The 24,356-nt window shown below is 42.8% G+C and overlaps 1 protein-coding gene across 2 annotated transcripts in view; it reads right to left on the reverse strand.

The window, feature by feature from the left end:
* Positions 1-24,356, reverse strand: part of IARS1 (isoleucyl-tRNA synthetase 1) — a 1,809,950-nt gene that overhangs the window by 1,361,019 nt on the left and 424,575 nt on the right. For both annotated transcript variants that reach the window (XM_044077404.1, XM_044077403.1), the window contains one exon: positions 10,230-10,328. In XM_044077404.1, coding sequence (XP_043933339.1) covers positions 10,230-10,328 — 99 coding nt within the window. The remainder of the gene's footprint in view (positions 1-10,229; positions 10,329-24,356) is intronic.

A 24,356-nucleotide genomic window follows, 5' to 3' on the forward strand; every position in this document is an offset into this window, starting at 1 on the left:
CAACACCTGCTGAAATGCAAATGTATCACCAGCAACATGAACAGCCTGGTGTGCCTGGCGCTGCTGAACATGTCACAAGCACCTTCCAAAATAGATGCAGCAAATTTCGCAGATGCCCAGGGGGGTAAAGACAGGACCCTCTGCACAATATGCAGACCGGTCCACTCTCTAGCATGCAATCCTCACATACATCTACCAGAGAACAAATGGTCCAGGAGGAGGAATGAAGGGGTCAAGCTGGTGCAGGAAATGACAAATGGTCAATCCTTTGCCCCCCCCCAAAAAAAAAGAAGACACATTCACAGAGATCATGGAACAACATTGCTTCAATCAGTTAGTCTGCTGGTGATCCTGACCCTAACTATGGTGGTAAGCTGTTCTAACCAAACTGAAAGTTTCCACTCAGAGGCATAAAAAGTGTACCCATAGAAGGGCATCCCAGGAGCATCAACAGTAGTCATTCTGGACTACTATCAACATCCATCTCAGCAGCACACAGTGGCTCAGCAGAGAACACAACTCAAACGCTTGCAGCAGCACATGGATAATGACAACCTCTCTTCCTGGAAGATAGCAAATTTTGGAAAGCTTGCATCATTAAAATGACTACTCCTATTCTTGAAAATCTAGACTACAAGCAATGATGAGTGATCCACTGACCATCACCATCTGCATCCTAAAAGGAATCAAGGTGCCACCAATAGTCTTATCAGACACTTTAGATGCTTTGCAAGAGTTACTTTACCAACCAACAAAATTTTCTCATTTGCAAATATGTTTCTCTTGTGACGTACAGCTGCTTAATTTCGGAAACAAAGATTGAAGAATAGCACAGCATATATCACAATTTCATTAGCTTACTGCCCTCCCACATGTAACCACATTCAAAGCAGTCCCCGTCCACAGTGGCCTCTTGATTACACCATACTAACTACTCCACGCAGGGCTGAGGATTCCACCAAGCATTCATGGAATCGTCACCCTTTACAATCTCAAACCTGTATAAAAAAGAATTTTAACTCTGGAGCCGGTAACATTCATGAAAAGACAAGTATAACACCAGAAACTCGTTTACAAAGAAAGATTACCATAATTAAGTACTGCACCTCTTGTTGAAAACTGTACTGATAACAACCAATTTACAAATCTACAAACTTGCACATCTCAATCCCTACACGAATCCTGAAGTACTACTGAAGCAGGCCTTTTAGTCATTAACTTAAAAGAGAAAAAAAAACTTTAATGACGTTATTTTAACAGAGTTGATCTTTGTCTCTACATCATTTGGATATAGCTTACAGCCCAGAAAATCTCACCATTTTCCCACCCTTGCTGCAGATTTGGGGGGGGGGGGGGTATCATTTTGTTTCTTATTCAAACAACATATTTCAGAAAGCAAATAAATAGCAGTAGCCCTTGAGACAATGAGAGGGACAAGCCACCTCCCCCAACACCCCCTTTCTCTTTTGCAGGAAGCTTCACAACCTTGTTTGATATAACATTTTCAGAGGTCACACAATCTCAGAACAAATATTGTAGATTCAATGAAACAGTCCTGTGAAGAAAATTAAACTATACAGTTAAATACCAATCTATTGGCAATAAAATAAAATCAAAATAAAAACAAAAATCACTCACATCACAGAATTAAAACAAAAAAAATTCTTATACTGTTACTTATAAAGCATATATAAATAAACAAGTAATATGCTTAACAAAAAAAAAACTGTTGGAGAAGTTTCTTTACACATAAGAAGGATGAGTTACACTGTATGTACTCGGATTTTTTTTTACGTCAATGAAGTGTTACTTTTATCCGTACAACTGAAGGAAGCAGAGCATAACAACCTAAACTTCATCTGTATTACCAGCTCTTTGAGCCCATAACAAAATGCCATAAGAATGAGAAGGGCAACTAAACTTGCATGAGCGCTTTTAACACCTAAACTGTGGTGGAAGGAGATCTCAAAATTCTTTAAGTACTAGTTTTGAATACACAAGTCTGTAAATTTGCATCATCTCATGGTATATTTAAAAATTATTTCACTAAAAAAAGAGCTTTATGGCAACTTACAAACAGCACAAAAAGTACAGTTGTGTACACACCATAAATGTAGATGTTCGAGTGTATTCACTGTTGCAGTCATTACATTTGGGCTATCTGCTTGCAGGTAGCCCTCAGCCGGCCTGATTATCAAAGTCTTGGGTCCTGCGTCGGTTGCTGTCGCTTCTTCCATGACGTCAGGGAGTCAGGGGTACAAATCATGCAACCGACACCATTACATCAGTTTTTCTTGCCCCAGATGTCAGGTGCCCCCATAATGGGAAGCAATTATATACAAGATTACACCTCCAATTATAAGCAAATACACCACAAAGTTTAAATACAGTACACAAGAAGAGAGGTATAGCAAATAGAAGTCAGGGCTGGAGGGAGGGTAACCAGGACTGCAACAGTGAATACACTCGATGGTAAGTGTACACAAATGTACTATGTTCTTCGTGTTTCACTGTTGTAAGTCATTACATTTGGGTAGATTCCCAAAGCTAAGGAAGGGAGGAGGCAATTAGAGAACATTAGGACCAGCTATTAGGCCCTGCAAGACTGCAGTGGCAAAACCAGCTCTGGATTTAGAGAAAATAGGCAGGTGGTAATGCTTGGTGAAGGTATGAACAGAACTCCAGGTAGCAGCTTCTAGGATGTCCCTGGTAGGAACACCTCTGAGAAAGGCTGTTGAAGTAGATGCAGCCGTGGTGGAATGTGATCTTATTCCGTGGAGTAGGTTTTCCATGGTGCTTATAGCAGAAATGAATGCAATAGCCTATTCACTTAGAAATGGTTTGCTTTGAAATGGCCTTCCCCTCTGCCACTGCAGCAAAGGCAACTAGCAGCTGTTCAGTTTTTCCGGGAGGCTTAGTCCTGTCTAAATAAAATCTTAGTTGTCTGTGCATGTAGGAAAATTCCACAGATATTCAAAACCATGAAAAACAAATAGAAGTGGTACACCAGGATCCACCAAAAGTATTTATTAAACGCTTTTGTTTTTTTAAGTAAAAAACTTCATCAGAATGACACACGTGTCTGTATGTGTCTATCATTCTGATGAAGTTTTTTACTTAAAAAAATGAAAGCGCTTAATAAATACTTTTGGTGGATCCTGGTGCACTACACCTATTTGTTTTTCGTTGTCTGTGCATGTCCAAAGAGTGCAGTATTCGTTCTCCTTTGTTCTGTGGATTAGAAAAGAAGGTTGGTAAATGAATGGACTGATTAAGGGCCACACTGGATACCACCTTGGGCATAAAGGAAGGATTGGTCCTGAGGGACACCCTGTCTGCATGGAAGATGATGAAGGGATCCACTGCCATGAGGGCCTGTAATTCAGACACTCTTCATGCTGAAGTGATGGCTAGAAGGAAGGCTGTTTTCCAAGAAAGGAATTTCAACTCTGCAGTTGCAGCTGGCTCAAAGGAAGGTAGAGTGAGCTTTTTCCAATACAAAGTTAAGGTCCCAGGCTGGAGTAGGGGCTCTCCTGTGTGGTCTTAAATGTTTTGCCCCTCTGAGGAACTGCTTCAGCAGTGTGTGAGAGAAGAGGGATGACTCCACATTATAATATGCTGATATGGCAGAGGCATGAATTTTAATAGAAGAGAAGGAAAGGCCCCTTGTGAAGCACCTCTGTTAAGTACTGAAGAATATGCGGTAACCTGAGCACTGTTGTGCCCATCCACTGAGTTTGGTTCCAGGAACCGAAACTTATCCACTTTTCAGCATAGGATTTTCTAGTACTAGGTGTCCTTGCCTCCAGAATGACATCCAGCACTTGCTTACCGAGGGATGGTAATGGAGAGCTCAGGTAATTAGCCAGGCTGCAAGGTTCAGGGCTTGAAGCTGGAGGTGCACAATCTGGCCTCCTGCTGGGACAGCAGGGAAGGGGTCAGAGACAGCTGCCATGGTTCCAGCATACAATGTGCAAGAGGGGGTACACACACGTGTTGGTGTGGCCAGTCTGGTGCAATGAGTATTGTCCTTGGTTTGTCCTGTTTGATCTTTAGTACAACTTTGGAGAGGAGAAGCAGAGGGGGGAAGGCATAACGTGAGAGTTTTTCCCAGGTGAAGGCAGGGCATCCACTTTCCAAGCTTGTCTGTGGGGAGTCCTTGTGCAGAATTTGTCCAATTGGTAGCTCTGAGGGGAGGCAAACAGGTCTATCTCTGGGCTCCCCCATTTGATTCTCAACATGCTGAATATCTTGGGTTCCAGTTTCCACTTGTGTGGGTCCATGAGATTTCTGCTTAGGTCATCTGCCAGTGAGTTTAGCTTGCCTGGCAGGAATTGAGCCTGTAGGTGCACTTGGTAGCTCAAGGCTGTGTTCCACAGAGCCATGGCTAGTCTGCAGAGGGGGTATGAGTGGGTTCTCCCCTGCTTGTTTATGTACCACATAACAGTGGTGTTGTCTGTTTTTACCAATAATTGTCCTGGAAGGATGTGGTCCTTGAAGGCTGTCAGAGCATTCTGTACAGCTAACATTTCTTTTTGACTGATATGCAGGTGCATTTGACTCTAGTTCCATTTGCCCTGAATGCATTGCCCTGCCAAGTGAGCCCCACATGCATAGTCTGATGCGCCTGTTAGGGTTTGGGCGGCAGGGGGTAGAGTGAATGGCAGTCCCTTGTTGAGGTAGCAGGCCTCTGCCCACCAAAGGAATTCTGTCTTTATACAAGGGATGATAGGAATCACTGCTTCCAGGTCCTGAGAATGTTGACACTTTTTAGATACCATTGTACTTTCCTCATACGCAGTCTTGCATATGGAATTAGTAGGATGCAAGAGGCCGTGAACCCCAGAGCTTGCAGTATTTTCCTTGCAGATAACTGGGTCTTTGTGGCCAGTAATTTGAAGAAGGCTGTCAGATAAACTTGTTTCTCTGGCATGAGGTAGGCCATCTGGGAAGTTGTGTTCAAGCTTGCTCCCAGGAATACAATTTGTTGGCAGGGTAATAGATGAGATTTCTTTTCATTTATGGTGTAGAAGTGAGGTTAGAAGTTTCTTTACAAATGCCAGATGATTTAATAGTATGTTCTGGCTTTCTGCCGGAATTAGGCAATCGTCCAGGTATGGGTATATTTGAATATTTCTTTGCCTGCAAAACGCAATGACTGGAGCTAAGTGTTTTGTAAATACCCTGGGCGCAGTAGATAAGCCAAAGGGCAATGCAGAGAACTGATAGTGCATGTAGCCTGCTCTGAAGCGTAGGTATTTTCTGCAAGAATCCCTTATTGGGATGTGCAGGTAAGCTTCCTTTAAATCCAGTGTTGCCAACCAGGCATTTTTGGCCAGCATGGGAAGCAGCTGATGAAGACTTAGCATTTTGAATTTTGGAATTACCAAAAAGGTGTTTAGGATAGATAGGTCCACGACAGGATGCCAGGAGTTGTCTTTTCTGGGTACCAGAAAAAGTCTGGAGTAAAAACCTTGTCCCTATTCTTCTGCTGGGACAGGTTGAATAGCCCTGATACTTAGAAGAGAGAGGACCTGCTGTTGAGCCTCTGCCCACTGATTTGGGGGTAGGTCTGACCAATCTTTTGGGGTTGGTAAGGTGTGGAAGTAAAATCTGTATCCTTGGGAAACAATATTTAAAACTCATTTGTCTTGGTTAATGAGTTCCCAGTTTTTTGCACGCACGGCGAGCTTTCCCCCTAAAGAGGCGGTCAGATGAGCAGGGCTTGGAAGGTTTAAGGTTAAGTCATTGTTACAGTTTACCATAGGGGGGGTGTCTTACTACTTCCAGCTTTGGAAGTGGGGAGCCCCCCCCACTGCTTAGGCCTGCGAGTACTTTGAAACTGTGGCCTAGGTGATCTGCTGTTCCTGAATTTGGACTGAGAAGGCATGGAAGAGACAGGAAAGGACCGATTCTTAGAAGGCCAATGCCTACTAAATCTGGGAGGCTGTACTCGCAGGAAATCTAACAGTTTGCATAGATTTAACTTTTTCCTCCATCTTTTTAAGAACTACTTCTGCATTGTTGCCAAACAGGCGGTATTGGTTTAAGGGAGCATCCAGTAATCTGGCTTTAACATGATCTGGCAGAGTTTGCTCCTTAAGCCAAACATGCCTTCTAAGAACAGACCTAGTAACAGCAGCCCTACAAGAAGCCTCTAAGGAGTCAAAGTCACATTGCAAAGTAGGTTTATCAACTTGTTCAGCAGAATGCATTAAATCCTGTAAGTCTTTATTTTCAGCACAGTCAGGAATCAACATCTATTTCTGTTTAAGTAATCCAATAAAATGCTATTGGCATTTTAACATACGAAACTGGCAGTTTAAGGCCCTAATGGTCAAAGTAGCAGAAGTGTATACCTTCTTACCCCATCTATCCAGAGCCCTGGAATCTCTATCAGAGTTTGTAGGATCTTTGGCAGTAGTAGCCTTAATGCCTTTGGGTCCCAATGAAATGGTCTCTGGGTCCGCAGTACGATTCTTAAAGAGGAAGTTGGGAGAATCAGGTACTCTAATACCCATCAGGTTTCCTGGGAGCTGGGGGTAAGGTGTCTGGGGCCAGGCTAGATTCCAAGAAGGCATCATCTACAATGTCCAGTACAGGAGGGATAGCTAAAGGCGCGTGTTGAGGCAGGAGTAAGAATTCCCTAAGCCTCTTTTGGGAGTCAGAGTAATCCAGGCTTTCCCAGCGGAAATGCTCCCTAAGAGTGTGCAAAGTTTCCCGAAAATAGAAATTTTCTGGAGGGGAAGCAGAGGGAATGGAGTCCTCTGCATCAGAATCCTCATAGGTAGATAATGGCAAATCCTGGTCATCAGAAGAAACAGAAATTTCAGAATCCTGATCAGAAGAATCAGAAGGAAAATCGGTTCTAGGACTCAAGAGGGAGAAGGATGGCTTCCCCTAATTAGAGTAATAAGGTCTTCAGCCATTCTTATTTGTTTAGGCATATGAGCCTGACCATGCGATTTGGACATCGGTTTTCTAGGCGTGGATCGAGTCTTAGGCCTTGAAGAAAAAGATGGTGTCGGTTTGATATGCAAGTCAGTAGGCCTGAATACACCCTCAGAAGCCAGTGCCTGCACAGCGGCTCCAGACCCATCCAAGGTAGCGACATCTGCAGGTTCCATAGTCGAAGAAGCATCTCGCAGCATACCAGACTCCGAATGGGTCTCAGTAGAGGCCTGCGAATCTGAAGTAGCGGGCATCAGAGGCTGCGAAAGCGCCTCACTGAGTACCGGCAAACTGGCGACTAGCTTAATGGAAGAGTTGTCGGCAGCTTTGGACCTATGCGGTCTGTCTCTTTCTTTACGTTTTTTTGGAATGTCGGTAGCCGGATGGCTTACCGAAGCCATTTCTGGATAATTGAACAGAGTACCAAAATAGTTAGATGCGAAAATGAACAGACGACAAATAGTACGAGGATTGAATAAAGCACAAAACCAACAGCGAGGGACTTCGTGGTCTGGGCCTAAGCAAGGAATGCAGTACGAAGGAAAATCTTTATGAGGTATTTGCTTTCCACAATAAATACAATTGTTAACTTTTACTGACATTGGTTTAGAGCAAGAAAAATTATCCCCAATGGGGTACTTAGCTTTTTAGAGGACTTCGGTTCTGAAACTCGAAAACAAAAATTTCAGGAGTCGGCCGACCGGCACTTGCGAACTGCTTCTGCTTCGGGCACCGCACGGCAAGAAAGACTGATGTAATGGCATCGGCTGCATGCTTTATACCCATGGCGTCATGAAAGAAGAGACAGCAACTAATGCAGGACCCAAGACTTTGAAAATCAGGCCGGCTGAGGGCTACCTGCAAGCAGATAACCCAAATGTAATGACTGCAACAGTGAAAGACGAAGAACATCAGGGCAAATATATGAAAAAAGGAAACACTGACATACTCTCCACACAGTTTAAGAAATCAATGACTCAGCACTCCAAATGTACAGAAAAAGCACCTCATTTATTAGGTGTTGGCTACGCCCTGCTATAGTGATGCATATGTATTGTGGGAAAACATGAACACAAATCACATCAGTATGGCAATCACCATGATGGGTTGGCATAAAATTAAAATAGAAAACCTGAGTGATTTTAGTGCATTTAGTACAACAATGAGAATCCATGTATGGAAAAAAGCAGTCACTGAGTGGAGATTTTCTTTTCATGCTTCCCAAACCACTGAACACCCTTCAAACTGCACTACAAATCTGGATGTTGATGGTGCAGAAAACTAATCAGCTACATATGATAATTAACTGCTTAATGTACACACCTTCAAACTCCTACAAATAATGACCCACTGCTGGTAAACATGATGGAACCTACCACAGTTCCTTGCATACAAAGAGCTCACAATCAAGAAGCCCTCATGTTAAAAAGGACTGCCTTTAGACTAACAGTAGGAGAAACATCCTTTAGTAAAACTGCCCCATTACATAAAATCTCTTATCACAACATGACAAATTAAAACAAACTTGCTTAATTTAAAATTATGCTACTTGATAAACTAATTAATCTGCAAATACCACAGCCACAAGGAAAACATCTGACCCCTTTTCAGTGAGTTCAATTTACCCATTGTGAATTTGAATTAACGGGTGTTGCACTTCAAAGCTAAACTTATCTTCCCGTTTTCATTCTTGCCATGAATACTTTCAATTCATTGTCACTTGAATTTTGCTAAACCAGATTATGTTATAATTACGAAAAACATCTCTATTAAATGGATAAAGCTCAATGGATCACTTTCTTAAGAGCAATGTTTGCAACTATCTGTGTTATCTACGTTATGTACCCTTGTCTCAGTTTACGGCTGGAAAGGCTCCCTGGACAAGTCCTGCCACCAAGATAACCAATGTATTTTAAAAGATAATCTCCAGGCAATTACACAGTGGGCTATTACTCTAAATAACACTTTCCAATCACTTTGTGAAATTGAGCCACAGGCTTTTCCGAGCAGAATCTCCAAGGTATTCTGTTCTACCCTGTCAAATATCATGGTGTTGTAACAGGAATGGTGGATCTCCTTTCCTTATTTCCATTCCACCAGAGGCTGATCTGATAAAGAAACTGAGCACGTTTCTGAACAAAATTCCTTTTACTACCTATGTACTTTGAAGGTCTACGCTGATGAAACCCAAATTGGCAAGCTCCTTCTGGCTAAATGGGGAAACAAAGGTCAGACTTGCTGAATAAAATGCTCAACACTCAAGTTGATGCAGGTGTCTAAAGCAGTTTTCTGTAAAGCACTGTCAGTAAACTATTATTCTGAGACATTACCAGCAGTAAACAGTAGAAAGACGCACCTTGATAACCGCATATGTGAGATCTGCCCTTACTCTCAATACACGGAGCTCCAGATAGCAGATTAATTTCTTGGTATGGGAATGGGCAAGTCTGACACTTAAAAGACTTCCTTTTAGGCAAGGCATCCTGCACAAAAACTGCCTCTCAGATGCTTATGTCACTGTTAAGGAAAATTAATCATTATTATTCTCATCATCATCCAGAACAGAGATGGTATGGAATCCGTACTGATTTAAAATCAAGTCTGCCACATATGCTTGATTTATATTACTTTTCTTCAAGGTGGCCTTTATTCATTGGGTGCTTTACTCTGGTATAATGTTTCTTTTCATTGTCACAGGATTTGATAGAAAGGTTTGCTAACATACTGTTAACATTAGATGTTCAATTACAAATGCTGCTTTCACAGCTATTATTCACAATTTTGTGACATATAATTTTAGTAATACAATTTACTTTTTAATTAAAAATTAGTGTCCTTCCTCTGTTCTGGGAGGTCAAAGCAAGTTTACTTGATCTCCCATGGTTTTGCGTAATGCAGACCTTTCAGCTTTGATGAAGCCTGAGTTAGCTGTTTTTCCTTAGCACCAATCAGGGGCTTTGCATAATGGCTACTTTTTCTTATAACTATTGTCAAAAATCTAAAGACCAACAAACCTGGACAACAAAAGAACTGCTGTCACTGCAAAGGTTTATCTGAAGCTGCTTCTACAAAAGGACACCTAGACAACACACACTAGTGGCACCTTGACAGAAAATGAGAAAAAAAAATAATTATGAGATCACAGTAATTCAGAAATACTTCTGGGGTTTTCACAGCCCACCCTGACCCCATCCCAAAACAAACCAAAATCTGTTTCTAAAGGTTCTGCAAGGAAGAAAGTAATGTACTCTGGAACAACAATTTAAAAAAACGTTTACCAGTAGCACTGCTCATTATTTGCCAAAAGCTTGTCCACCATGTGTTCCACTCGTATAAACCAGCTGGGCACTGCTTTGTAAATCAGAGGGGTATCGGATCTGTAAGATGCATGAACACGTGAATTAGTACAGAATCAAAAAAACAGACTACAGTTTTAAAACTATTAAACAGACAAATGAACTGTAATATACTGACAGACTTCTTGTTACATTAGGGGAAACCTGAATGTTGAAGAATGGCAAGTGTCAAATCCTCAGATGCAAACCAATAGTGTTTTAGCAAGTTACAAAGGTTAATTACATGCACAGCTACTACAACTCCACATCTCAAGAGACAAACAGTCAGAAGGCTTCATTTGATATGAACTCTTCTCACTCAAAAGGTGCTCAAACATGTTGTCAGAAGTCTCCAAGGAAATGCCCCCGCCTTTGACAATCCCTGCTAAAAAAATGACCAGAAATAGAGAAGTGCAGTTTCCTCCCTTTCAGTTCTTAAAGACCAAATGGGAGGGAAAAAGTACATGAAGAAATTGAGGGAAAAAAAGTACATGAAGAAATTGAGGGACAGATGTCAAGAGAGGCAACCATTTTTCAAACTGAGAAGAGAAACTTGGGAGGCACAGTGAGAGTATATTAAGGCCTACTATCCATTTCTCAAAAACCTGGAATCAGAGTAACTTCCACTATAAAGGAATGGTTTTAGTAATGCAAATTTTGAAATTCCAAGTCATGCAATTCTGAGACTCAGTATGTTGTCATGAAAATAACTCTTTTTAAAGCTGTTTTATATAGGAAGTTTACAAGTTCACCCCCAATCCTCATGCAGCTATCACTGTATCTCTGTGCTTTACAACTTCTACTCCCAAACTGACAAAGCTCAAAAGTAACTGCCATAACAAATTAGTTCAGCTATCTGGCATTAAAATCAATCACTCAAATACCAGTAAGAAGTCAAAGCAAATAATTTATGTGAGAAACCAAAATACTAGCAGACTTCAAAGGGAACCCAATGCACATAAACACCGGTGCATCATTTTTACCTCCTGTGACCCTTTTCTCAAGTTCTAGCACTGTGAATATTCATGCTCCCTCAGGCTCATGCAATACATCCCTGCAATGGACATAGTGTGGACAACTTCAGGAATAAAAGGTGTGTGCTTACTACTGCAGCTGCTTCAGATATTTTAGGAAGACTTCAGCAGAGGGCAACAACTGAGATTTCCTCTTTCGATATCCTCCACTAAGCAAGCTTCTTAATTATCTCATTCAAATAATTTACTGCATATACACCACCTGCTGCTAGTACATGTCATGATGTTATGTGCTAGGCTAAAATAACTTGCTCTGCCATTGTAACATTCAGTTCAACCCGTCCTCCAGCCATTAATTGAGTTGTAACCTGTATGAAAGAGAACAAAGCAGCACAGTATACAGAAAATACAATAAATTATGTACTTATCTGACTTAATGAAATTCATCTGCAGCCAGAGGATGAAGAGGCCACCCATATAAAATGGACAGTGGGAGGGTAATGGTAACCAGTGCAGAAGGCTTTCTTGTAGATCAACCAGTATGGTGAGTATTTATCTATTACATTAGGCTGCAGAAGCCTTCTGCATTTCATGCGCATCCAATGATAATACAAGCACTGATCTACTATCCCAACTTCAGAAGCATTCTGTGACAACTGTTAAAAAGAATGTCAAAGAATTGGAAAATTACACTGACTGGAAAGCTCTAAAGTCAAGGGCTCCGAAGACTGAGCCTTAATCCCTTGAGGAGCTAGAGAAGACCCAATTCCTGCAATCTTACCCCAGCAGCAATCTGCAAAGGTGTAATCAAACAACCTAGTGGCCACGGTACAAATACCTGCAAATGTGGCATTTTGAAACAATAAAGTAGAGTTGTGTATGAATTTATAGTAACTGTAGACGTTAATGTATGTTCTCTGCTGCAGTTGTGCTAACTCTTAGAGGACTTCTCCTGCAAAACATATGACATCCTGACAAACTTCACTATCTCCCATCTCAGTTGTGTGGACACCCTCCCAACTTAGCATCAGGATACCTGTGGTACAAGAGGGACATCTGCCTGTACCATCTTTAGTTCTTCCTCGACTTTATAAGTAACAGGGTCTTGTTGAACCAAAGCACTAACTGCTGACTGGTAATGCCCACAGGGATACCATTCCAAACAGAAGCTCCCCCTCCAAGCACTAACTAAACTCAAGGGGTGAGGTAGCTTGTAGTGCTATAAGAGAGGGAAGGTATGACGAAAAAAGTGACTGAGCATCCACCCCAACCCACACTGGTAACAGGAATGAGACAGAGGAATACAGGGAGCAAACTCTTACTTTAACAATGAAAGTACTCTGACTACAATTATGTAACATCCTGCACAACTGTATTGTGCCCTTTACATTGCTCACAGCTGCAGCACTACAAACTCTTGGGAAGATTACCAAAGCTTAGAAAGTCTAGGGTGAATTGCAACCCATTCAGGTTCTAAACCCTCGCAGGATGACCATGGCAAATCTTGATGTGACAACAGAGGTAATGTCCAAGCTGTATGAACATATAAACAGGTAGTTGATTCCAGTATGACCTGGGTGCTGACCCTCCAAGGAAAGCTGTGGCTGTTGCTCCTGCACTAATGGAAAATACCTGGACATGCACTCAACAGGTTTCTGAAGAAAGGAGTAGCTAAAGGAGATGCAGAAGGCTAGCTATTTGGAGATGATCAGTTTGTTACAAACATATCCTCTCTACCCTATCAAAGGCAATGAAAAGCTAGTCTGTCTTTTTAAATTCTTTTGTCCTCTGTAGGTAGAATCTCCATTCTATGTGCATATCTAGTGTATACAAAACCCATTCCACCTTGCTCTGTATGGTATGATAGACATCAGGAGGCTGATGGCCTGTTTTAGAAAATATTCTTTCACTACCCTGGGCACAAAAGGAGGTTTGTGCTGACAGTCACCCTTGTCCTTGTAGAAGACAAGGAATGAGTATTAGCACATAAGGGTCAGCAATTTAGAACACCCTCTGGCAGAGGTTATGACCACTATGTACACAGTTTATTAGGTCTAGTAATCAAAAGGTGCTGCAGTCCATGGCAGCCTTTATCAGCCAAACACTTTAACGAAAGGACAAGAGTCATTCAGTTTGGAGCTGGGATAGGAGGGAGACCTAATATTCTAGCACATTTCAGAGATAAGAACATTTGGGTCCTTAATGCCTTCTTCAATTACTGTAACAGGGATCCATGTCTAGATGGCATGTAAAGCATCAAGCTTATGAAAAGCAAGAACCTGGGATCAGGTCACATACATGGTTCTGCAGCCCAACAAACTGTAGGACAGATACAGTGCTCCATCTTGAAAAGACTGCCTAAGGTCTAATGTTATTGTCCGCGCAAGTTATGGTCCTACATCCACAAGACTAGCTCCCAAAAGAAGTCAGACAACTAATATGTCTCATCATTCAGGCTAAAATGTGTGTGTTCAGATGATACAGAATCACCTGTAGAGAGTACCCTCTATCGTAATCAGAAAGAGCCTGAGGAAGAGATTCCTCAGTCCCGTGTATAGTCACTGAAGATATCAGGGACCTCAAGACAGTCGAATTGGGTTTAGCTTAATGGTTAAGGTGTTTAACTCACAGACACAAGGTACAATTGTTTGATTCTTAACTTTGAAGGAAATTGGCTAGGCTTAAAATGGCCCACAAGGGCAATTAGGCTAGCACTTACCTATGAACCTATAAAAGTATGGTCAGATGCACTAACATGAGTGAGGTGCTGCAGACATCATGGGACACAACAAACATGGCTGCCAAGGGCAATACCTCTCAACACTCTTGCTGGTCAAAGGATGCAAGGCTGTCTCACCACTAGTTACACATGAATTTTAATTAAGGAAGGATACAATTCTCCTTGAGGGCAACCTCAGAAAGCTCTGATTATTACTTGTCCCTAACTCCCTTAATTTCTCGTGCTAGTCTATTACCTGACAGACTCACATGAGGGGCAAGTCCTGCAGATCCCTAGACTTGGCATCTTCCACAAACACCATCTTGAAAAAGTTGGAGTCCTGCAAACATCAACTTCCTTTTGCTGCTAGTGGCTGGATTAAACTGCTGTAACTTAAGACGAAGCCTACAGTCATAATTCCTTTCCATGCAGTAAGGAGAGTCACTGCGAGCCCTAGCTGAAGACTTCACAGCAAAAGTAGCACTCAAGTTTCACTGCCTCTAGTATCAAGCACAAGAACATTTAAGAACATTACTCCTGAGATCCAAACCAGGATCAAAACACTAAAAGTGGAGGAGTGTCCATATTCACCAAGGATATTCACACCACCAGGTTAGTTGCCCAACACAATGCGTCAGAAATTCTCCAGGTGCTACTAACACTAGGTAAGACTACAATCCAAATTGTAGCTTGCTACAGATCCCCCCACCATGCCCCAAGTTTCTCACTACACCTTTCTAAACATACTGGAAAATATTAATATACAACCAAACACCCTAATACTGGGGGATTTCAACTACCCTGCCATTAACTGGGAAAACTACTCGTGTACCAGCGCCTTTGCCCAACGGTTCCTCGAATTCATGAATTCCAATGCCCTGGATCAACAAATCCATAGTCCCACCAGGGGCTCCAATATCCTAGACCTGGTCATTACCAACATGGGAAATCGATGCTCCACACCTATGGTCAACCCCCTCGTTGGTCAGGTCAGACCATAAGCTAATCACCCTTAACATCCACATCCCACCCCCACCCCCCAGTAAGGAAACCACCATAAAAAACTTCTCCAAAGCCAACTTCATGCTACTCAAGTCAGAAGTTACAAACTTCATGACACCCATGCAGACGGGAACTGAAAGTTCAATTGCTGAGTCCTACACTAAGGCACTGTACGAGCACATCCACTCATGCATGAATCGTGCCATCCCAAATAGAACCAAGATGCTCTCCTCCAAAAAAAAGGAAGCCAATCTGGTGGTCCCCTGCCATAAACAAACTTTACAACAAAAGGAAGAAACTGTTGCAGAAGAGAGGAAAATCCCAGGATGCAAAAAAGTACAGTTTTGTACCAACCATAAATGTAGATGTTCGAGTGTTCACCCTGCTGCAGTCATCACACTTGGGGTTATCCTGCTGTCAGGCGGTCCCCGCAGTCGGCGTGAATTCCAAAGTCTTGGTCCGGCGTCGGTTGCTGTCGCTTCTTCCCTGACGTCAGTGCATGTGGGGTATATAAGAGGCATCCAATGCCATTTTCTTCAGTTTTTCTTGCCCCAGATGCCAGGTGCCCCCAAAAGGTAGGCAGAATATATATATATATATATATATATATATATATATATATATATATATATATATATATATATATATATATATATATATATATATATATACACACACACATATGGCTATATAAAAATAAAACAAAACCCTTAGGTACAAGCAAATACACCACAGAGGTAGTATAGGATAAAGTGGTAGAGATGAGTTCAGCTAGTTCAGAGGGGATGGAGGGATGGTAACCTGGACGGCAGCAGGGTGAACACTCGAACATCTACATTTATGGTAGGTACAAAACTGTACTATGTTCATCGTGTTACCCTGCTGCAGTCATCACACTTGGGTTGAATCCCAAAGCTAAGGAGGGGAGGTGGAGTCAAACATGGTTAGAAGAGGCTAGTAGGCACTGCAAAACTGCAGTGGCAAAACCAGCTCTAGTCTTAGAGTAAAGAGGTAAGTGATAGTGTTTGGTGAAGGTGTGAACTGAACTCCAAGTAGCAGCTTCCAGAATATCCTTGGTTGGCACTCCCTTGAGAAAGGCTGCTGATGTAGCTGTAGCCCTGGTGGAGTGGGACCTAATGTTAGCAGGTACTGGTTTCCCATGATGTGTGTAGCAGAAACGTATGCAATGTCCTATCCATTTAGAAATGGTCTGTTTTGAGATAGCTTTTCCTTGTGATCCTGTAGCATAGGCTACAAAGAGCTGGTCAGTTTTTCTGAAAGCCTTAGTTTTATCCAAGTAGTAACGTAATTGCCTGTGAATGTCCAAAGAGTGCAGGAGTCTTTCTCCTTTGTTCTGTGGATTTGGGAAGAAGGTGGGCAAGTGAATGGTTTGGTTTAGGGCAACACTGGATACCACCTTTGGCATAAAGGAAGGATTAGTTCATAGAGAAACTCTGTCTTGATGAAAAATGAGGAAAGGTTCCACTGCCATTAGTGCCTGTAGTTCTGAGACTCTTCTAGCTGAGGTTATTGCAAGAAGTAGGGCAGTTTTCCATGAAAGAAATTTTAAATCAGTTGAAAAAGCTGGTTCAAAGGGCGGCAGTGTAAGCTTTTCCAGGACAAAGTTGAGATCCCAAGTAGGTGTTGGAGCTCTCCTTGGCGGTCTTAAGTTCTTAGCCCCTCTGAGGTACTGTCTTAGGAGTGGATGTGAAAATAAAGGAGTATCCGTGCTGTAATGAGCTGAAATTGCTGAGGCGTGGATCTTAAAAGATGAAAAGGAAAGTCCTTTGTGTAACATCTCCGTTAAATATTGTAGAATCTGAGGAATGTTCGGCTCCAGGGGATTTAGGCCTTTAGCCTGGTTCCAGGCGCAAAATCTTTTCCATTTGTCCGAATAGGTTTTCCTGGTGCTGGGCCTCCTGGCCTCCAGTATGACATCCATAACAGCTTTGGATAAAGGTGTTGGCTGGTTGTTTAGGTAATTGGTCATGCAGCCAGGTTTAAAGTCTTGAGCTGACTGTGTAGAATCAGATTATCTTGCTGGGTGAGCAGGTGAGGTATTTGTGGCAAAATCCATGGTGGGTCCTGGGCCATGGTCCTTAAAATTGGATACCAATGTTGTCGTGGCCAATCTGGTGCAACGAGAATCATTTGTGGCCTCTCTGATCTGACTTTCAGCAGTACCTTTGCTAGAAGAGGCAGTGGAGGGAAGGCATAGACTGTTAATGTTTCCCAACTGAATGAGAGAGCGTCCACTTTCCAAGCTAGTGGATGGAAGGTCCTTGTGCAAAACTTTTGAAATTTGTGGTTGTGGGGTCTTGCAAACAGATCTATGTCTGGGCATCCCCATTTTTGAGCTATCATTGCAAATACTTGTGGCTCTAGTTTCCATTCGTGTGGATCCATGATGTTTCTGCTTAGGTCGTCTCCCAATGTGTTTTTCTTTCCTGGCAGGAATTGTGCTTGTAATTGAACCTGGTAACACAGTGCAGTGTTCCACAAGGTCATTGCTTGGTGGCATAGAGGGTAGGAATGTGTGCCCCCTTGCTTGTTTATGTACTAGATAACTGTGGTGTTGTCTGTTCTTATTAGTAGTTGCCCTGGGCGTAGAAGGTCCTTGAAAGCTGTTAGGGCATTCTGTACTGCTAGCATTTCTTTTTGATTGATATGCAGGTGTCTCTAATCTGTAGTCCATTTGCCCTGAATGCACTGTCCTGCCATGTGTGCTCCCCAGGCATAGTCAGATGCATCTGTTGTCAGTTTGCCTGACTGTGGGTAAGGTGAAAGGCTGACCCTTGTTGAGGTGACATGCCTATGCCCACCATAGAAACTCCTGTTGAAGGCAGGGAATGAGTGGAATCATTGTTTCCAAGCTGTGGCTGTGCTGAGTCCATATGCTTTTCTGGTACCATTGTAATTTCCTCATATGCAGTTTTGCAAATGGTATTAGTAGAATGCAAGATGCCATGAATCCCAAGGCCTGCAGAATTTTTCTTGCAGGGAGTTGGGTCTTTGTTGCCATTATTTTGAAATATTGAGACAGTTGTCTTTGTCTGTCTGGCGTGAGATAAGCCATCTGGGCCGTTGTATTCAAGCTGGCACCCAGGAATGTTATGTTTTGTGAGGGCACTAGTTTTGTTTTCGTTGACTGTGTACCCTAGGCAACTTAGAAGGTGTTTGACAAATGCCAGATGCTGTAAAAGAATGCCCTTGCTTTCTGCTTGAATAAGGCAGTCATCCAGGTATGGGTATATTTGAATTCCTCTTTGTCTGCAGTACGCAATTACTGGTGCCAGGCATTTTGTGAAGACCCTGGGTGCAGTAGATAAGCCAAAGGGCAGTGCAGAGAACTGATAATGTGTTGAACCTGCAATGAAGCGGAGGTATCTTCTGCAATTTTGTCTGATAGGGACATGCAGGTATGCCTCCTTGAGGTCCAAAGTGACAAGCCAAGCATTCTTGCCCAGCATGGGAAGAAGCTGCTGAAGTGTTAGCATCTTGAATTTTGGTACTTGCAGATAGGTGTTCAGAATTGAAAGATCCAGAATGGGTCTCCATGCTTTGTCCTTTCTTGGAACTAGGAAGAGTCTTGAGTAAAATCCTTGTCCCTGCTCCTGTGTAGGTACCTGTTGAATGGCTCTCATGTTCACGAGAGCTGTAATTTGTTTTTGTGCCTCCGCCCATTGATTTGGTGGCAGGTTTGGCATTCATTTGATCCTTGGTAAGGTATGAAAGTGGAATCTGTATCCTTGAGAGACAATGTTTAGAACCCATTTGTCTTTTGTGATGATGTGCCAGTTGTCTGCAAAAAATGCTAGTTTTCCTCCCAAGGGTGTTGCCAGGAGAGATTTGCTTGGTAGTTTGAGGATAGAGTCATTGTGTCTGCCTTCTGTTAGCTTGGGGCCTGTCTTCTCCTCCTTTCTGGGTAGCAGAACCCCATTGGTGAGGTTTGTAAGGGCCCTGTGACTGACCTCTGCCCCTTGGGCATCTGTATTTGCCCTCTGTGATCTGTCTGAAGCTGGAAAGGACCAATTTTTTTGTTGGCCAATTTCTGCTGAAGCGAGGAGGTTGTACCTGTAAGAAATCCTTGACCGTCTGCATAGATTTAGCCTCATCCTCCATTTTCTTTAGAACCTCTTCTGCTTTGACACCAAATAATACATCCTGTTGTAAAGGTGCATCTAATAATTTTGCTTTAACATGGTCAGGGAGGGATTGTTCTTTTAACCAAGCATGTCTACGAATGACTGAGCCAGTTACAGCTGCTCTACAGGAAGCTTCCAGTGAATCAAATCCGCATTGTAAAGTATGCTTGCCCACCTGTTCAGCTGCATGCAACAGATCCTGCATTTCCTTGATCTCAGGCTGTTCTGAGTGTGTGCATATTTTTCGTTTTAATGGAGACATCAGGAATTGTTGATATTTCAACATGTGAAACTGGCAATTTAATGCTCTCATAGCCAGAGTTGCAGAGGTGTATATTTTCTTTCCCCATCTATCTAGGGCTCTGGAATCTCTTTCAGAGGGCACAGAAATTTTAGCCATAGAAGCCTTTGCTCCCTTAGGACCCTGGGAAATGGTTTCTGGGTCAGCTACAGGGCTTTTATAAAGGAAATTGTGTGAGTCAGGTACTCTGTAGTATCTGTCTGGTTTGGCTGGAGCAGGAGGTAGAGAGTCTGGATTTAAACAAGACTCCAAGTAGACATCATCCACAATATCTAAAACAGGAGGAATAGCAAGAGGTCTGTGCTGGGGTAATAGAAGGAACTCTTGGGAGTCTTTTCTTAGAATCTGAGTAATCCTGGCCCTCCCAGTGGAAATGCTCCCTCATGGTATGTAATGTTTCCCCAAAGGAGTAGTCTTCAGGGGGAGATGCTGAGGGAATAGAGTCTTCATCATCAGAATCCTCATAAGGTAGAAAAGTGTAATCCTGTTCTTCAGAAGAATCTGAGGAGAGAGAAACCTGGTCAGAGGATACATAATCCTCCTCTTGTCTTGGTCTTTTATCAGGAGGGGGATGGGAACCCCTGATAAGAGTAATTAAATCTTCAGCCATCTTAAGCATCTGTTTCTTTGGCATGGGGCCTTGACCTGTTGACTGATGAACAGTTTTCTTAGGTTTTAAAGGAGTTTTAAGTTTAGCATAAGATTTAATGGTGAGTGTAGTCGGTCTGAAGACACCTTCTGCAACCGAAGGCGTTTCCTCTGCACCGGTGTCTAAATCTGCTCCGGTGTCGGTAGATGGCTGCGTCGGCCTAGAAGACTCCGCGTGGGAGTCAGCAGCTGCCTGGGGTTCCAGCTCTGCGGTCGTCAGGGGCTGCGTAGGCGCCTCACTGAAAACCGGAGAACCGGCGACAGGCCCAGCTGAGGCCTCGGGTCTGGGCTTATTCCTAGGCTGCCTGTCCTAATCCTTGCGTTTAAGAATTGTGGTCGTCAGCTGCTCCGACGGCATGATGTAATTGAATTTCCTACCAAAATAATGCCGTGCGAAGTCAAAACGGCGTTTGATAGTGCGTTTATTAAACCTAGCGCAAAACCGACAACCTGTGACATCGTGGTCTGGGCCTAGGCAAGGAATACAATAGGAATGGAAGTCCTTATGAGGTATTTGCTTCCCACAAGAAATGCAATTGTTAACTTTTTCTGACATCGGACTGAGGCAAGAAAATGTTCCCCAACGAGGTACTTAGCTTTATTGAAGACTTCAGACTGAAATTCAAATCGAAAATCTCAGGTGTCGGCCGACCGGCACTTGCGAACTGCTTCTGCTTCAGGCACCGCGGCAAGAAAGACTGAAGAAAATGGCGTCGGATGCCTCTTATATACCCCAGACGCACTGACGTCAGGGTTCTAAGAAGCGACAGCAACCAACGCCGGACCAAGACTTTGGAATTCGGGCCCACTGCAGGACCGCCTGACGGCAGGATAATCCCCAAGTGTGATGACTGCAGCAGGGTAACACGATGAACATCCTCCCTTACCAGCCTCAGTAAGAAGATGAGCTCCCTCATAAAATACTCCAAAGCTAGTTACGAAAATAAAATTGCCAAAGATTCCCAAAACAACCACAAGGCATTCTATAACTATGTCAAGAATCTAAATGGCAATGCTCAGATCTGCTCTGAGCTACAACAGAATGGCATTAAATATACTGATCCCAAGGATATTGTCAATATCCTGGCAGATCGATTCAGTGCCAACTTCACCCCTCTCTCACCCCCTAAATGGCCCATCGCAATACTGGAAGATTGCCAAATTCCTGTAATAACGGCCACACAGGTAAAAAAACGCACTCTCCAAAGCTAAGAATACAGTATCCATGGGACCAGATGACATCCCGGGCTGTGTACTACATGAACTACAAAATGAACTGACACCTCACCTAAGTGTCATGTATAATCATACCCTCACCTCAGGCTTTGCGCCCACTGAGTGACGCACAGCTACAGTTATCCCACTCCACAAGGGGGGATCCACCTTGGATCCTGGGAACTACCGCCCCATCAGTCTGATGAACCTGATCTGCAAGGCCATGGAACGCATTATCATGGAACTTATAAACAAAGACATTGGCAACCTTCAAACAATGGACCCCACCCAGTTTGGGTTTGTGAAGGGCCGATCTTGTCTCCTGAACCTGATTGACTTCTTCGAATCAGTCTCCAGAGCCATGGACGAGGGTAAAGCAGTCCACACAGCCTATCTGGACCTTGCCAAGGCCTTTGACACCACCCCCCACAATAGAATCATAGATAAACTTACTAAGCTGGGCATTAATCCCCATGTCACACGATGGGTTGCCAACTGGCTTACTGACAGAACCCACACTGTAAAAGTAGCTGACTCCAAATCCAGCTCCAGACAAGTGGAGTACCTCAGGGTTCAGTCCTGGGACCGCTCTTGTTTGGCATCTACTTCTCTGACGTACAGGCCAACACTAAGGGACTCTAGCTAACAAAGTTCGCAGATGACTGTAAACTGAGAGCCATTATTGAATCCCCAAATGATGTGGATACTCTACAAAAGGGCCTTACAGAAACAGATGCTTGGTGCCAGAGCCATGGGCTCAAGCTCAATGCCAAGAAATGTATAGTTATCCCCTTTGGGGAAAAAACATGTATCCGTGAATTACCACATAGATGGCAGTACACTACACACTGAAAGTGTGATAAGGGACTTAGGGACACAGGTGGACAGTGGTCTCACCTTCAATAACCACATCGCCAAAACAGTCAGGAAATCCTTCTATGTGGAACACCTCATCACTAAGGGCTTTTCATCCAGAAAAAAAGAGGTCATTGTCCCACTGTACTCATCCCTCATTAGACCCATTATAGAATACAACACCCTATTTGGTATGTACCTCTCAAAACATCTGCAACTGGAAAGGCCACAGAAATACCTCAGTAAAAGAATCACAGGCCTAAAGCAGATGCCCTATGCTGATCGACTTAAAAACTCCAGCTATACTCTGTCGCATATCGTCTACTGCAAAGCAATCTTTGCTTAACATACAAGGCCATGTCAAACCCAGAGATGTTGGACATGCTACACTTAAAGAAATCCCAATCCCTCAGAGCCACACACTCAAGGGATCTAAACCTTGTCATCACAATAAACAAAACATGCTGGAGGGATAGGTTCCTGACCAAGAGACTCCCCAGACTCTGGAATAGATTGCCCATACATGCCAGGCAGAGCACCTCTTTGGCCCTCTTCAAAAGGAACCTTGATGATTGGGATGGGAGAAAGGAAATTCACCCAGGGATCACGTCAGTCGCCCTGCTAGACAGGGGTCCAGGGAAGTAAATAGCGTGGGAAGAAATAGCCAGGGAATTGTTATGGCTAGGCTTGTATAGGCCCTAGGGCCGAAAGACTAGTACCAACCTATGAACCAAACAGTATTAATAAAATAACTGCATGTATATATATTAACACGCAATAGCTATCAAGTTCTTACCTTATTCAGTTTATCTTCAAGAGGAAACTTCCTGACAAGTCTTATGTTAAAGGTCACCCTTTTCACAAAACAGAATTTGGCATCTACTTGCTCTGAAGTTTCCATGCTTAGGGACAGCTACACACCAGTGACAGTACAGTTTTTTGACATTAGCTTGTTGAATACATGTGAATTCATCCCTTATACCCACCAGTTTACACTGCAACAACCTGTGCAGTGGTAAACCTTCATGCAAATCATGAACGTTCAACGGAGATTTACCACGTACACTGCTAATATACAATATATAGTAACCTATACTGATCTGATTTAAAGGAAATACAATAGCACAGTACCCACTCATTGGAGAAGGCAGAAACACATGCTTGACCAATCAAGGTATGCTTTCTCACAGATCAGTTGATGTTACAGTTAGCAGATAAGAGTCTTGCTTACAAAGGACCCTCTCTGATGGGTGCTATAGTTGGCCTGAATCCCAATCAGTATGCCACCTGAGTGGAATGAGTATGAAGGGTGCATCATAATACCCAAGAAACTGGTCCTGGAGTAGCCTCACCAGCAGAAGGTTAACTTGCATAGTAACTGGGCTGAGATGGTAACATGGTAATGGGTAACTGGGTGAGATGGAGAAAATAATAATTTATTCTATTTATTTACATTTGTTTGGGGGGGGGGGGTAGTGCACTAATCAGTAATGACCAATTTCAGGGTTAGCCCAGGTATCACTGCGGACCAAATAGTTCAGGTACTAACATCTGCATTTAACATTCTAGAGCAACCTCTGGATGCAGCTACTCACCAGGTGAAGCAGACTAACCACAGCCAAAGCTAGTGGACAAAGCCTGCTGATAGCAAAGTAGAACAGAACTAAAGAAGATAAACAGGCAAAATGGTGAGTCCTTTCCTTCCCAAAGTCAGGGAGGAAAACAACCAATGCATCTAACTAAAGTTCAGCAACTTCACAGAACATCTGCCAATGTGGAACACCACACATACTGAAGGGTCAAACATAAGCTTAAAAGACGCCTTCCATCTTTTTTCACTTGGCTCAGTAACAACTTCATACTACTAAACGTACAAAAAAAAAAGACGACGTATTCGGAAGCAAGCATAAACTATCTTTGATTTTTTTATGATATGTACGCCAGAATTTGGAAACTAAACACAAGACAAACATTTTGATATCTTGAATTGTGGCTTGACCAATAATTAAATTTTAAATACAACATTGATAAAACAAGATTAAAATTTACTAAATCATTTTCATGGACTAAAAAGAGGTCATGCTTTCTTTTCCCAGAAGACAGAACAGCTACAGGGAAAGGAGTTCTTTTGTTAAAACAAAAGTACTTAGAGCATGGTCTTCCCCTAAAAGATGCAGCCTCTAACAGATATTTAACCACCACCCATGATAT

Source organism: Protopterus annectens, chromosome 7.part0 (assembly GCF_019279795.1).
Source record: "Protopterus annectens isolate FY-2018-M chromosome 7.part0, PAN1.0, whole genome shotgun sequence".
Taxonomy (NCBI): Eukaryota; Metazoa; Chordata; order Ceratodontiformes; family Protopteridae; genus Protopterus; species Protopterus annectens.